This window comes from Fundulus heteroclitus, chromosome 8 (assembly GCF_011125445.2).
Source record: "Fundulus heteroclitus isolate FHET01 chromosome 8, MU-UCD_Fhet_4.1, whole genome shotgun sequence".
In the NCBI taxonomy this organism is placed as follows: Eukaryota; Metazoa; Chordata; class Actinopteri; order Cyprinodontiformes; family Fundulidae; genus Fundulus; species Fundulus heteroclitus.
In genome coordinates, this window is record NC_046368.1 from 8309159 (window position 1) to 8324838 (window position 15680).

The window sequence follows — 15680 nt, forward strand, 5'->3', positions numbered from 1 at the left end:
GAGGGGTTCAGGAAGCCCAGTTAGCTTTGATAGCAGCCTTCAGGTCATTTGCATTATTGGTTCTGGTATCTTTAATATTCCTCTTGACAAAACTCCACATATTCCCTGTGAGGTTCTGATCAGAACAGTTTGCCGGCCCATCAAGCACGGGAGCATCATGGTCACCGAACCAGATTTTGGTATTTTCTGCAGTGTGTGCCATTGCAAAGTACTGCTGGGAAACTAAATCTGTTTCCCCATTAAGCTTGTGTGCAAAAGGAAACCTAAAATTTTCTAAAAATTTAATTAAATTAAATTTTATTTATATTGCGGCAATTCATGAAACATGTCATCTCAAGGAACTTTGCAAAGTCAAAATCAATCAGATTATACAGATTGATCAAAAATGTCCTATATAAAGGGAACCAGTTGATTGCTTCAAAGTCCCGACAAGCAGCATTCACTCCTGGGGAACCGTAGAGCCACAGGAAGAGTCATCTGCATTGTACATGGCTTTGCAGCAATCCCTCATACTAAGCAAGCATGAAGCGACAGTGGAAAGAAAAACTCCCCATTTATGGGAAGGAAAACCTCCAGCAGAACCAGACTGGTCATCTGCCTCGACCGACTGGGGGTTACAGAAGACAGAGCAGAGACACAAGGGAAAGAAAGAAAAATGCACAGAAGCACATCCTGGTAGATGGCTGAGTTGACTACGGACTGTGCAACGGTCCAACCCTTTTCCTCCTAAGGCCACATAAGATGTTTCTCCTGTTGTTTCTGGTTCAGGAGTGGCTGACCTAAAGGAATGCTACAATTGTAGCCTTTGTGTGCCTGTGTGTGCCAGTTGTTAAAGCAACCAACTACTGCCACATTCTCACCTTGTGAGTTTTTCTTTCCACTTAACTTTCTATTAGACTGGTTGGATACAGCTCTCAGGTGAAGAGCCAGCTTCTTTAGCCTTTAGAGGCTCACACTCTTAGAGGGCATTGAAGAGTCTGCTGGACAACCGTCGACTCATCAGTTTTCAAATTTTTTTTTTTTCCCTACATTTTTTTCATTCATATTAGAATTTTTTGCTAAGCTATCTGTAAGCCATGATCATGAAACTCAAAAGAAATATAAGCATGAAACGTATAATTTCCCCAAGTAGTGTAACTCCTTAAGTTGAATTACTGAAATAGTAAATTAACCTTTTGATAATATTCTGATTTATTGACAATAGTGGTGGTTTATGAAATGGGCAAAATGGCTCTTAGCCAAGGACACCGTGGCATCAGGGCAGAACGAGCTAACCCCTACTTAAAAATTATAAATTAAATAAATATATTAAATGCACCTTAGCACGATCAAGGGAGATATATATATATATATATATATATATATATATATATATGATGGCACTATCCTGACGCTGACTAAAGATGCTACAGTTGCTTAAAGTTTCCAATAAGGGCTAAATTGAAGGGCTATTTCATTTTGTAAAAAACATAAAAGTAATTCAAACTATAAAACAAAAACTCTGACTCAAAAATACAGAAAAGTCTTAATTAATTTCAAGAAAGCAACAGATTCCTCACCTACGCATTTTAGGCATCAAGACAATCGTAGAATGAAACAGATCTATATACCTATCTTGACAGCCTGGACTGCATCAACCTTCATAGCTCACCAATCTTCTAAACCTTTATTAGGGGGGGGGGGGGGGGGGGGGTCTTTCATGCATGAACCGTCACTGATTGAGACGCACCGGTAATTCACCACCAGAACAGCCTGATCCCGTGCAGTAAATCGCACCTGGAAGAGACAGCTGTGAGTGAAGCCCTTACCTGGCTGGAGATGAGGTCCTCGCACACCGACAGAGCCATCTGGATGGCGTTGGCCTTGTGCGTTACGGAGATGGCGTTCAGCTTGAACTTGTCCCGGCCGTAGACCTGGTTGGCCTGGTTCACGGCATCCTTGAAAACCTGCTCGTACCTCTTCTGGCTCAGGACGGCCCCGATGTTCACGATCTTGGGCTCGCAGCCGGCCCGCGCGCAGGAGCACGAGAGGAGCACCGCCAGCAGAAACAGACGCATGGCGTGGAGCGCCAAACCGCACAGCGCAGCCCGGTCCCTTTTCTCCGCGGTGGCGGCTCGTCTCGGCTCGGACTGAGCGAGGCGGGCGCGATCCAGGTGGGCGACGAGAGGAAGGGGAGGGGGGGCCCCGTTAAAGGAAAGAGGACGGCTGGAGAGAAAGGCTGGTTATGTGCAATGCGGAGGAATGTGCATGATCGTATCAGGACCAGACTGTCAAACCTCCAATCTGCATCCTCCACCTTCTTTTTTTTCCCCTCCCTTCAGAACCGCCTCTTTAAAAAAGAGGGGAAATGAGCAAAATCATTGCACCAGCTCTCACACAGCGTCCGCCTTCAGGGCTGCATCCCCCACGTCCAGCCGAATCTCCCGAACTGCATCTGGAACTGAGCGGGTGCTGTCCTTGGTGCTGACAGCTGTGCATGCGCGCCGCGACGATAGGCGGCTGCGCGCTCCCGCGGGATCCGCTCCGTTCACTCCGATGGCGGTGCGCGTTGGCGAGCAGCGACCGCAGCTATACGGCTGGTATGAAAAATAGACGTTTTAGCACAACGTTGTTTGGAATAGGAGAGAAGGGGGTGAAAAAAATCATAGAATACAGAGAAGATGCCGCGTTTTCACCCTCTGGGTAATTATATCATGAAAACGAGAATCTGGAGACGTTTGAGTATTTTTTTTTGTTGTTGTTGTAGGATTTGCTTTTTAATGCTTCAATTATTTTGGTCACTCTGTTTTATGGATGAGTAAAAAAAAAAGCTCATTGTGAAAAAAGAGAATGGCTATAGAAATTATTCCAAGCACATCATGTTGTACAGAGGGCCAAAACTGCCACAATCCAGTACATACATTTTTTTTTTTAAAATTTAAAACACAACATAACATAGTAATCAGTTTAATTCGGTTTATAAGGCATGATAAGTAAATATTTCTTTCATCTATTAAACACATAACTGATGTGACTGCTACATGTCAATAACTCCTTAGATGCACAAGTCCATATTGTGGTTTTTTTTCATGGTCCACCATGAAATCATTTGAAATGACCCAAATTTGTTAGAAATGGCTCCTGTAATAAAACTGCAATGAATTCTGCTGGTGAACCTGATATCCAGCCTGACACAGAGTTACTTTTTTTTTTTTTAATGGCTGATGGTGCAGGCAGGTAGGGATGAGCAGGAGACCAGAGGATGCAGGTAGATAACGACCAGAGCAGGCGATGTGGAAGGAGGAACCACCAGAATGGGCAGAGCAAACGGTTGGAACTCATGGGGAAACAGGCAGAACCGCAGCACGCAGACACAGGCAACTAACAGAAGAGTCCAGCTGGCTGAGCACACAGGATCTGGTAAAGTTAAAGCACATCACACTGGATGAGATTAGATGAGAAAAGAAGAGACATTGTAGCAGGGATGGTTTGGCTGAAGCAGGTATATGTAGGCAGGTGAACAGGTGACCAGAGTTGACTGTAATTACTGGCAGCAGGTGGAGTTGATGTGGGTTAATTAACTGGTGACACGCTTATGGGAAAAGTCCAGAAAAGTCCAAAGCAAAACAAACCAGAACCTAAATCATGACATAAACCTCATATTTAATGGGTTTAATTGCACTACAACTCACCTGACCAATTATATTGCACTTTAGCACTACCCCCACCCAGTGATTTTGATGTTTTATAGAAGAAAATTAATTCTTGATAAAATGCAATGAAGGATTGAAATGACTGAATCCAATAAATAATTTTTTTCTTATTTTAACATAATATAAACTAATATTTCATATTTACCAATTAGTGAAACATCACTTAATGCACATAAATATTTCATTTCATTTCAACTTATTGATGTACTGCATTGTGACACATTTGGCCCTCGATAATTCAGCATATTGGGGTAAATGCAATTGTGAAATAAAGCAAAATAAGAATAAGAAATAAAAATGGTGAAAATAAAGACAATATGCAAAAAATATAAAATATAATCAAAAGATACAAAGAAATCTCCAATCATTCATGACAGTTAAATAAAATTTCCCATTAACCTTTATTCTTTTTACAATTCTGCTTTTGTTTTAAAATGTGGACAAATAGCTGAAAGGTTAAAACTGATGAAGTTCAACTTGAGCCATAATTTATTCTTCTGGGTAATAAATACATAAATAAATAAATAAATAAATAAATAAATAAATACAAATCAAAAACTGATTTCTATGCATGAAATGTACCAAAACATAATTTTTACTCTAAAGAAATATTTAGTCTCATCTTCAGAGACAAAGTAGAGAAAGAATAAAATTGAATAGTGTGTGGGTACTGAGCATCTTCTACAGTCTAATGTCTGCCTCGTTTTGTTGAAGCTGCTGCTGGGATCATCCCTGCAGCCGCTGCAGATATGAGCCGAGTCAGCCTCCCGGTTGCCATGGAAACAAGCATTTTACAACAAGCACATCTTCAGTGGAGCTCTCTACGCTGTGGAAATAATAAAAAAAAGGGTGCATACAATGAGTTGATTCATCCTAACAGGAAACGGGGAAATGTGGTTAACGACCAGCCACTGAAACCAAGAGTTAAAGGATTAAAGAACAGCTGCTTCCGAAAGTTTTCACACCCTCTGAATTATTTCATGTCATGTTACAAAGACAAACTTAATTTGAAGTTTTTTTGTTTTGTTTTTGTGATAGACCAACACAAAGTTGTGCAGGACTGCAAAATAGATATTTTTTTTAAGAAATAAAAATCTTAAAAGTGGGGTGTGCGTCTATGTTCAACCCCACAGCCGATAACACCTTGCACTGCATTTAGCCTCCAATTTATCTTTTTGCGTTATATCTTACCATTCTTTGCAAAGCAGCTCAAGCTCATTTAATTAGTGTCTGTGTACAAAAAATTCAAGTTGTACAACACATTCTCAGTTGGATTTAGCTCTGTACTTGGCCGGACCCCTCCAACACGCTTTGATCACTCTGTTGTAGCTCTGCCTTTATGTTTGGGATTGTTATCCTACTGAAACATGAACCTCCACCTCAACACCAGGTTTTTAGCAGCCTCTATCATGTTGTCATCCATCTTCAATGCTGATCAGCTTCCCTGTCCCCGTAGAAGAAAAGCAGTCCTGCAGAATGGTGGTGGTGCCACCACCGTGTTTCACCATGGGGGTTGTGCGTCCAGGATGATCTGCAGCATTAGTTTTCCACCACACAGAGTTTTGCACGTAGGCCAAACAGTTTCATATTGGTCTTATCTGACCAAAACACCACATGCTGTGTCCCCAACCTAGCTTGCAGCAAACAGCAAACAGGACTTCTTAAGGCTTTCTTCTTACCACTCCTCCATGAAGGCCAGATTTGTGGAATTTATGTCTATCGGTTGTCCTCTTAACATATTCTTCCACCTGAGCTGTGTATCTCTGCATTCCCTCCAGAGTAGCATGGACATCTTTGCTTCCTAGCTTAATGCTCTCTTTGTCCAGCCTGTCAGTTTAGGATGAGAAAAAAGATAAAATTTTTGCTACTTTCTCCTGTGATCTTATACAAGCCAGCAATTGCAGCACAGCAAGCTACTACAGTCAGTCATAAAAACTAAGCAATCTATTGCCGTGTTCAGTTTATACCCAGAAAGTCAAAACACCAGCTAAAGCTTCTCATGAAGTGCAACTTGTGATGACAAAAGATTTTTAGCACCAGTCTTAGAATCAAATATGGCTGTCACACAACATTGCAGTTACAGTATTAAACTGTTTACATGCAACTATGAGAGTTTGCCTCATTGACTGTGCTGAAATATTTATTCAGTATCCTTGATATAGCTGTGATGTCTGCTAACTAGTTTGCATTAACACAAGTTGCTTGACCCACATTAAGTCAATATCTTGCTTCACTGGTAAAAAAAAATTACTAGTGACATTTTTTGCCAACTAGCTGTTTTTTGACCGACCGGTTGATGATTAGGCTGACTGGTCACAAACTACTGACACTAGTTAACTGTTTCCATCAAAAACTCCAATATGGTGACTAGGCAAGGCAAGTTTATTTATATAGCATTTTTCAGTAACAAGACAATTCAATGTTCTGTACATGAACAGAAAAACATTAAAGACGTAGGAAAAAAAGGAATAAGCTAAATAAATCCTTGACTAGACTTCTTTCATACATTGACAAACATACAGAAATACTTAATTGTTTTTATTAATTAAAATTATAAATCAAGCTAAGTATATTCTTGGGGATTTCTGATCTAAAGTGATTTTGTCCAACCTTTCCAAAGCTACAACTAGAATAACTTCTTTTGTTTCATCGCGTCACTGGAATGAGCTTCATCACTAAAAATTCAATACTTTTTTTTTTTTTAAGGTTTCTGATCTGATCTTTCTAAACCACAGCTAAAATGGGAGAATTATCAGTATTAATAGTAAAGTTTTACTGGAACGAGTTTAACCACTAAAAATTCTTAGCTTAATTGTTTGTATTCGTAAAGCTACAGCTTGAGGTTTCTGATCTGACCTTTCTAAACCACAGCTAAAATGGGAGAATTATCTGTATTAACAATAAAGTTTCAGTGGAATGAGTTTAATCACTAAAAATTCTTAACTTAATTGTTTGTATTCACAAAGCTACAGCTTGAGGTCTCTGATATGACCTTTCTGACACTACAGCTAAAAAGAAAACAGCAGAGTAAAGGAAAAAGCACAGTAGAGGCGGTGTGTGTGTGTGCCTGTGTGTTTTTAGTGTAATCATGTGGGTGTGCGTTTGTGTCTGAAATGTGGCAGATAGCTTTCACAGCCAGAATCTGATAGTGATGACGTTATCAGATAGTACAGTAGTGCTCTGATCAGGTCACAGATGTCACAAAGCGTCTTGTTTCCATAACATCCGGGAGAAAATTAAAGTAATTTGCCTTTCAAGGCTAACAAGAAGGCTAGATTTTTATAATAATATTTGTTTTTGGGTACGCAGACTCTTGTTTTTCTGTTTGCCTTAAAGTCTCTGGCACATCTCAATGGCGATTCCAAAAAAGCCAAAATTGTGGTCATTCTGCCAGTGTCCAGCTTCCAGCTTTCTCCAAGATCATTCCGGTTCCGCCAGCAAGTTCAGATACCGCAGCTGGCCTGCAGTTCTGCTTACACAGAATTTCAGTCTGAGTGCTGGTAGCAGCCATACCCCTCACATAGTTCAGGAAGCCTTGACATGGGCCGAAACAACTGCCGACGTTTTCAGAATTCTTAATACTCAAGGTTAAAATAATCTAAACTATAGGTTTATGATGATCTAAACTAGTTGTTTAGTATACCAAAAATGCACAATAGTTAACTAGTTTACATATTTTAGACATGTAACTTCCCCAGTAATGCCAGAATGGCTCCATCTAGTGTACAAGTGTGCATTTTAGGATTTCCTAAATTTCTACTCAGGACAAAATGATGTAAACTATTGCAATTTGTGCTTTTTTAGTTAACAGTTATGTGTCTGAGGAACACTAGTTACCTAAGTTGTAGTTTTTTATTCAATAGTGAACTAATAACAAGAGCGGTTACTAGCTCGCAGGTGTTTAATTTTTGGAGCTTCAAGTCAATTAGCAGGCATAATATGTGCCAACTAGTTTACATTTTATGGATTTTGAATGTCAAGAGTTAACGTGGGACTTTTGTGTTACTAGTATAACACGTTGGGTTACTAGTAGGAATGGATTAATTAAATAAATTTTTCTCCAACTAATTAAACACAAATGTGCCAATAACAATAAAGTTACCAATTACAGTGTCTTTTGAACTACTTCAGCAAAATATTGAACTGGTATGGGCAAATATAACTAGTTCAGTGTAGATATGAACAAGTTAGCAGATTTTGAAGCTCATGTCAAAGACTAAAAATGGTTTGCCATACAGTTACGCATTGCTCTTCTTTGATTGGGTAAATATTGAGTTAAAGCAGTGTGATCGGTCAACAGAACAAAAAAAAATAATTCTGCTCCCTTTACGGATTTATTCCGTTTTTACTTTGTTTTACATAACATAACAATATTTAATATCAGACAAATATTATCTGAGTAGGTATGAAAACAGGTTTTGGATATAATGATTTCATGTATTGCATTGTTGAATCATATACAAACTGTGATTAATCCCTTTTTTGTTTTACTTTCACTAGCGACACCCTGGAATAATATTTGCCACATTTGTAAAGTTCTAAAAATCACAGAAGTAGAACCAGTCTGACAGCATTAAGTAGACTTTAAGACCTCTAGCTGAATTAAAACTATCCTGAAAATAAGAGTGGCAGGGGCCAAGGGATGCACAACGGATCATTTCGTGATTGGCAAATTAAATGATTTGAAAATTGCATTTTTAAATTAACTTTGTGCATCTTTGTCTGATATCAAAGTTAAAAAGATGATCTGAAGCATTTAAGTGTAATTAAAAAAGCAATAACAGAAGAAATGTGTAAAGAGAGTCGGTAATTATTCCCAGCTAGTTTGTATTCCGCCACCGTCAAAAAAATATAGAACTAGACTGAAATTCAAAGAAATGCCAAATATGGCCATCGTGGTTTTTACTGGACAGTAAAAATAAAACAAAATAAAAGTAGTTAATATTAGATGCAGAAGAAGACGTCATTTCTCAAAAGAGACTGAAAATGTAGTTTCAAAGGGGAAAACCTTGCAGCTGTCGTTTTTAGGAACAGAGCATCTGAATAAATTATGAAACAAGGATGAGTGAGCATGAGTCCAGGATTTTGGTCCACAGTGTCCCTCTGGGGCACAGTTTGAAAGGAATTATTTTCAAAGACAATTCTCCTAATTAAAGAGACTGAAACAATGCCCTAGAGTAGAAACATCTTTTGAAAGAATTCAGACTGGAGACGAAAGGTCTCTTTCACATCAAACTCTTAAAAATAGCTGGAAAAAAAATAGTTTTAACGTTAAACAAAGCTCCAAATGATTACCCTCCCAGCCTGAGCCTGACTGTCACAACTAGTTTGGTCCCAGAGGCGTGAAGGATACTCATTAGACGAGTCCTCTTTCACCGCTCCCCCAGCCCACTCATCCACTTCTCACACATCAATAAAGCTGGACCAATCCACTCCCCAGGCTTTACGTAAGAAGTTGGCCCGTTCGGCGCAATAACAACTCAACGCAGAGTCAGATGAGAAATCTCCGGTTCTTTGAGGATAAATCACAAAAATAAACACAGCGGGCCATGCGCACAGAGCTCAATGCAAGCTTTAAAGTATGCACACACATTGCAGAAAGATGCACACAAACACAGACAGAGTCTGAGCTTCTGCGCACACAGAAGTAAGACACAGTCCGCCCACGCTCAGTCCTCTGCAGAGCACCGAGAGAATCTCAGGCTATCTGAGGTGTTTCTGTTTGTCTGCAGTCCCCTATTTTGGGTCTGAAAATCATCAGTTTATACAGTCACAATTAATGGTGCATGTCTTTCTAATAAGATATGCAAACCAATATAAGATATAATCCAAAGCGAGAAGATTCAGTATGCATTGCCTTGCAAAATTATTCACACCCATTGGCTTATATATTTAAGATAAGCAATAGATTTTAATGTTTTTTTAATCTTTATGGGATGGATCTATGCAAAAACAGTGAAATGAGAACAAAAAATATTTAAAAATGAACCAAAGCATTAAGAATATTTAAAAACTGGCGTGTTCATATGTCTCCTCCCCCTTTGCCATGAAGCCCATAAAAAGTTCTAGTGCCACCGAATACCTTCAAAAGTCCCATAATTGGTGAAGCAAGTCCACATGACAGACGGCTGGTGATGAATACAGGGATGTTCTGGAGCAGAACCGGTGTCGACCTGCCTGTGATTTCAGAATCAGAATCAGAAATACTTTAATAATCCCAGAGGGATTTGAAACCAGGACGGAGGTTCACCTTCCAGGAGCACAATGACGCAGAGCATGCTGCTAAACCAACAGTCGAGTGCTTTGAGAAGAAACATTTAAATGTGCTGGAATGTCCTAGTCATAGTCCAGACCTCAATCCAACTCAGAATCTGTAACTGAACTTAAAAACTGGTGGTTTTACAAGAGAAAACCTCCCAACACCACATATCTTGAGCCGTTTAGCCTTGAGGGTTGGACCAAAGTCCCAGAGGCCAGATGTGGCGAGCTCAAAGAGACAGACCCAAAGACACTTGCAGCTGGAACTACAGCAGCAGGTATTGGCATAAATTAGAAGTTAATTTAGCAATTTTCTCACTGTAAAATATTCAGTGCACCATTAAATAAAGAGTGAATATCACGCTAAATAATTTATTTAAAAAAAAACAGATCTAAAAAGAAGTAAAATATTCTTAAAGTTAGCGCATTTATGCTTGATTTGAGCAGGTAAATAAGATCATCTGCCAATAGAATGAGTATTTTGTCCCCTAAAATAAGATAATTAGATATCCTGCACTTGAAATAAGATGATGGAGATGAATTGTTCCTGTTTTAAGTCCAAAAATCTTATTCCATTGGCAAATCATCGTATTTACCTGCTCAAATCAAGGACAAATACATTACACTCATTTTAAGAACATTTTACTTATTTCTAGTTCTGTTTTTGCAGTGATACTAATATTGGTTACATTTGTAATGCTAAAAAAGTTTGGTGCAAAATTCGATAAAAAAACAACAACCTTGTAGAGGTGTGAAATAATTTCACACATTTCCTTGAAGGTTTTCCAATCACAGCTAAAGAAGTTGAGTATTTAAGTGATCTCCAAAGGTTTTACTGCTTCATGAGGGACTTGTTGGTACAGTAGCTCGGGCATTTATAACCCCCCCCCCCCCCCCTTCCTACAAAAAAAGTCCTTTGTTTACAAAAACAAAGGAGTGAGTGAATGAGTGATGAATCAACCTCGTTTGAAGCATCCAAAGTGGGAGTAAAGTGAAGGACAGAACAGTCAGAACGTGTTGCTCTTCAACGCCTACATGCTTTAGCGCTCAACATGACAGCAGCTTGCTTCTCTGCAAACTGCCTGTCCTCAGCTTCTCCTGTTGGTCGGTGCAGCAAATGAAAGCGAGCGTGGCAAAGTCGAACGGTGTGAAGAACACAACTGATTGTATTTGCTGAGCATCCTTAAAAAAATGGACCTCGCTCTGCTGGTGATTTGACAAAAACAAGGAGTAATCTACAGATGGATGTCTGCCTTTCTGACATATTTCTCATGTTAAGTGTGAGGTTCTTGCATGCACCATGGATGTGGATGTCCCTCTCGCTTTCCGGTTCTCCCTATGTTTTTGTCCCAATGCTGACCTGAACATGAAAAATCTTTTCCAGATTCCAGATTTACTTGTAAAATGACGTGAGGGATACTGCAGGGTTTCATAATATTAACCAGTAATTGTGTTACAACAGAGAAAGCATGCTAGTAGCTACAACTATGTGGTACTGCTTCAGCGACCCACAACCAAGTTGAGAGGGGATTATAATAAAAGGGAAAGAAACTTAGCACAGATGCAAAAAGGATGAATTAGATAGTAAAAATTCACAATTATTGCATAAAAGGATTTAGCCTAGCTGTGTGGCTTAATCAGAGGATCCAAAATTAGGAAGGAAGGTAGGCAGAAAATAAGTAGTGTTTGATGAAGCAAGAAACAGACTTAGAAAAAGAGAGATCACAGGTTTAGCAAAAATAGGAACAACAGGACAACCCAGGGAGGAAGTGTTAGAAAACAGAGAGCTCCGTTTGCCTTGGAGGTCAGAACTAACGAGTCGCAGATTACGTCATCTTCTAGATTCCCTCTTGTCGGACAGTAAGAAAAAACTTGGACGCTTGCACAAAAGCCATTGCTAAACATACAAATACAGCCATCTTGTGCTTCAGGATGCCTTTTAAAGTCATAGTTTATTGTAAAATCTTTGTCTTTTTTTAAGATGTGCGAAGTCTTTTCTAACCTGACTCTCGACAGATGGGATAACTCCTGTTGAAAATGTGTCCAAGTTTCAGGTAAGAACCCAGATGTAGGACGTATTTTACAATATATAAAGGAAATTGTTGCAAAAATACAGAGTCCAACACAACAACTAAGGTTCAAACACATGGATGACCCAGGGAGAGGTAAAGCAGAGATCTCAACACAGTTGAAAAATCATTTACCATGTTTATAAAGTCAGGTCCAACTATTGAAATACATTGTCCATAACCGCGCACAGACTTTATGAACTATTAACCCGTTTCTTCTTAGTCTGACGTCAAATCTGACTAATTCTTCCTATTTAAGGTCAGTTAGGATCACTAAAATTATTTAAATTTGTTAAATGCCAAGTAATGAGGGAGTCTTTTTAGAGACTTTTGAAACCTTCCTTCAGATTCAGAAATTTACATACCTTTTTTATTGGGTTTGCCAAAATTTCAATTCACCAGCAAAGGCGTTAGTTTTAAGGGGGTCAGGGAAATGGATTGGGTCTGAGGACGGGTTAGAAGGCGTAGGGGGGCTACTTTCTGGAGATGGACTTTACCCAAGCCTATTTAGCACCCCCGCAGATGTTACCTTGAACAATAATGAATGGATAGAGATGAAGAATGGGATCAGGATGTAGTGGAGTGATGAGGTTACTGGGGTGAAGAGGAGGAGGACAGATGATCTGATGGAGGGAGGGTGGGGTTGAAAGAATGAATGAACAGGGTATTAGTAGACTGCCGGGCGATGAAAGGTGTAGCTGAGGCCTACCTCACTCCCAAAGCTAAATTAACATATTACATTTATCTTTGAAACATATTACTTGGGTCAGATTCTGTGCAGAGCCTTCCACAGACTTCTGACCGAGATCAGATAAGAAACTTGGTCGTATATTTGGGGTCACTGACCATTTGGAAGACCAATTTGTGCCCTAGCTGTAACTTCCTCGCATTTCTCTTGAGATTTTGATTCAATGTTTCCACAAAAATTTATTTTCCTCATCATGTTATCTATTGCGGTACATTTTTGGCAGTCCCTTCTGTAGTAAAAAGATAAATAAAAAAATTATGACGCTGCCACTGCTGTACAGTTGGGATGATGCTTTCAACCTCGCAAGTTTCCATTTTTCTCCTTATATAACAATGATCTAACAATGCAGATCAATTGTAGTTCCAATTGACCATAGAACATGTATATAAATATCAAGGTATTTGTCCTGGAGAGGTTTTGCACACTATATTCTGATTTTCTTACGTCGCTTTTGGAGAAGTGGCTTCTTCCTCTCTGAGCGGCCTTTCAGCCCATGTCAGTACAGGACGCGTTTCACTCTGTTATCACACTCAGCAGCTTCTTCACAGCACTTAGCTTTAATTCTGGTAATTGACACTGATTCACCCAGAAAAAACAACCGTGCACACACATTCCCACCTGAGGGCAATTTAGTAGGGAGACCAACTAACCTAACAGTCATGTTTTTGGACTGTTGGAGGAAGCTGGAGCCCAATAGAATATACTAAAAATGTTTATCTTACCTTACTTCGAAAAGAAAAAGTTTAGATTTATTTAATGTCAGACAGTGAGAAAATATTTCCTCGTTAAAAATTATATATCTGCTCTCAGCTGTATCTCATTCCTTCCAAATGTCACACCAGATCTGTCCCGCTTTCTTTCCTGACATTTTCAAATCCTGCTCATGTTTATTAAAAGGTGACTCCCAGTTTTCCACAATGCAGGTCGACATCCGGAACCAACAGCACGAGTCTGTTGGTTCCAGCACGAGGCTGATAACAAAACGCGGGCATAATTAGTCACCCCAGAAGGATTTCTCCCTGTACTACAGCAGCTCCTTTGTTTTTAAGAATGAGGTCGTCTCTTGAGAGGAGGCGAAGCGAGCTCGCGGCTGGTCCAGTCGGCCAGACAGGAGAGTGGTGCAGCGTGTTGTTTGAGTTAAATCAGGTGCACAGTTTGCTGCAGATGGGACCATCACAGACTCCTGACACTTCCACTGCAGCCAGACAGATCGCTGGCAAAACCCAACTCTTGTGGAGCAGATGTCTGCTGATTGGCCCCATCTGTTGTTGTTTGTATCTGCTGCTTTACGATGCCCATCACGGCCGTCCCGGTGCTAACAGAAAGACACCGTGCTACTAGCCTGCACCAGATTTATATATATATTTTTTAGTACCTTTAATTCAGTATGCAATAACCAAACATGCCAATTCTGTACCTTCCAGGTCATTTTCCACCTTTTTAACATCTGGGTATGTTTACAACTCCTACAAAATATTAAAACTGTGTGTTTTTCCCTAAATAGAAGCTCAGGAGGGTAAATTATTGATGCAACACTTCAGCATAACAAACCAACTTAATTCTCTCACAATCCAAGACAGGAAATGTAGTTTTACAGACTGCGAGCACAAAGCAACAACGTAAGCCTCAGAGAAGAGTAGCAGACTAAGTGGTGCAGTCAACCCCCCACCCCATTCTGCTTGATTTAACACGCTAAAGTATTCAAGGGAAAGCTTCTGCCAGCTAAGAAATGCATGAGCAAGCACACGCGGGCACGGGAGACAGCTTTAATCTGCGCATTTAAATAAACATTACAGCTGTGGATCAGTCAGTTACAAAAATACAGTTTAATATTCAGAAGCAACAGAGGAGATGAGTGCATAATGAGGGCTGGGCTGGTTAATAAATCACAGTGGCTTTATGTGCAACCTTTGCCAACAGCATAAAGTCCAAATAATTGCATAGTGCTTATGAGAGTCATATCTGATCCACTTTATCTTTTTGGGCTGGCTCTGTTGGTAATAAAAGGGGCGGAATACCGCTCTCGTCATTAGTCAGAGAAACAGAGACCGACTGGCATGCTGGTTTTGTTTGAGACGTTCATGTAGGCACTAAAGAGAAGCTTCAACAGTTTATCGATACAAGTGAATGAATGATTGGTTCTTCCGGGTTCACAGGAGAGATTCCTGATGGAATAAATCTGCCCCTCTTTAAGGTCCTCTTGATTGGGGTTGATGAGCTCCAGCAGTGAGGACACACCTGCCGGTCGCACCCCGCGAGCAGAGGAGGTAGACACAGCCACCAATCTGCACACAGCCCTGTGGATATGAACCATCCCTTGATATTTCTTCTGTTTTTGCTCTTTTTTTGTCACACTTTCATGTTTCAGATCCCCAGAAGGTTTTTTGAGTACGGACATCCAGTGCATCTCGATCAGATTTTGGTTCAGATCTTGACCAGACCAGTTCAGGACCTTCATTTTTCACTCCGTGAGACCTGGACTTGCTGGTGTTCTTAAACTCCATCCACACAGAGACAAGATTAGGAGTATCTGCAAAGTTATGTTTTCATTTAGGTGTTGCATCCACATGGACCGGGCCTTCTGGGATGCCAAACACAATCATTTTTGAAAACAAGAGTGGGGGAAAAAAATAACACCATTTCTGAAACAACGATGCCATAGCTTGCCATCTCTCTCAAGAATCAAAACGAAAATGGCGCCAGTTGATGTTGCATTCATGCCAAGGCTGGTGGCTTTTGCGTGTTTCTGTGCCACAGCGCCACCGATGGGCCCGGAGGACCTACTACAGGGTCTCAGATGATTCTCCTGCTCTGTAAGCAAGGTGTGTTTGAGCTTAAGGTAAAGAATTGATTTCTGAACATTCTTCTTCAGGAGTTTCTTCTGAAGTAGTGGTTCGATCACTTATTACAGGT

At 40.1% G+C, this 15680-nt stretch overlaps 1 protein-coding gene and 1 long non-coding RNA gene across 7 annotated transcripts in view; one reads left to right on the top strand and one right to left on the bottom strand.

Annotated features, from left to right (window-relative positions):
- Positions 1-2444, bottom strand: part of grin1a (glutamate receptor, ionotropic, N-methyl D-aspartate 1a) — a 66583-nt gene extending 64139 nt beyond the window's left edge. For 3 of the 6 annotated variants that reach the window (XM_036140065.1, XM_036140064.1, XM_036140063.1), the window contains exon 1: positions 1809-2220. In XM_036140065.1, the coding sequence (XP_035995958.1) occupies positions 1809-2057 (249 nt within the window). In that variant the 5' untranslated portion in view covers positions 2058-2220. Of the gene's footprint in view, positions 1-1808 lie in introns of all 6 variants that reach the window. The other 3 variants (XM_036140061.1, XM_036140062.1, XM_036140060.1) reach the window with 2 other exon arrangements.
- Positions 2445-2495: 51 nt separating this feature from the next.
- Positions 2496-15222, top strand: LOC118563909. Its single transcript, XR_004931520.1, has 4 exons — positions 2496-2579; positions 3213-3399; positions 14962-15034; positions 15136-15222. It is a non-coding gene; the product is annotated as an uncharacterized LOC118563909 (long non-coding RNA).
- The last annotated feature ends 458 nt before the right edge of the window (positions 15223-15680 follow it).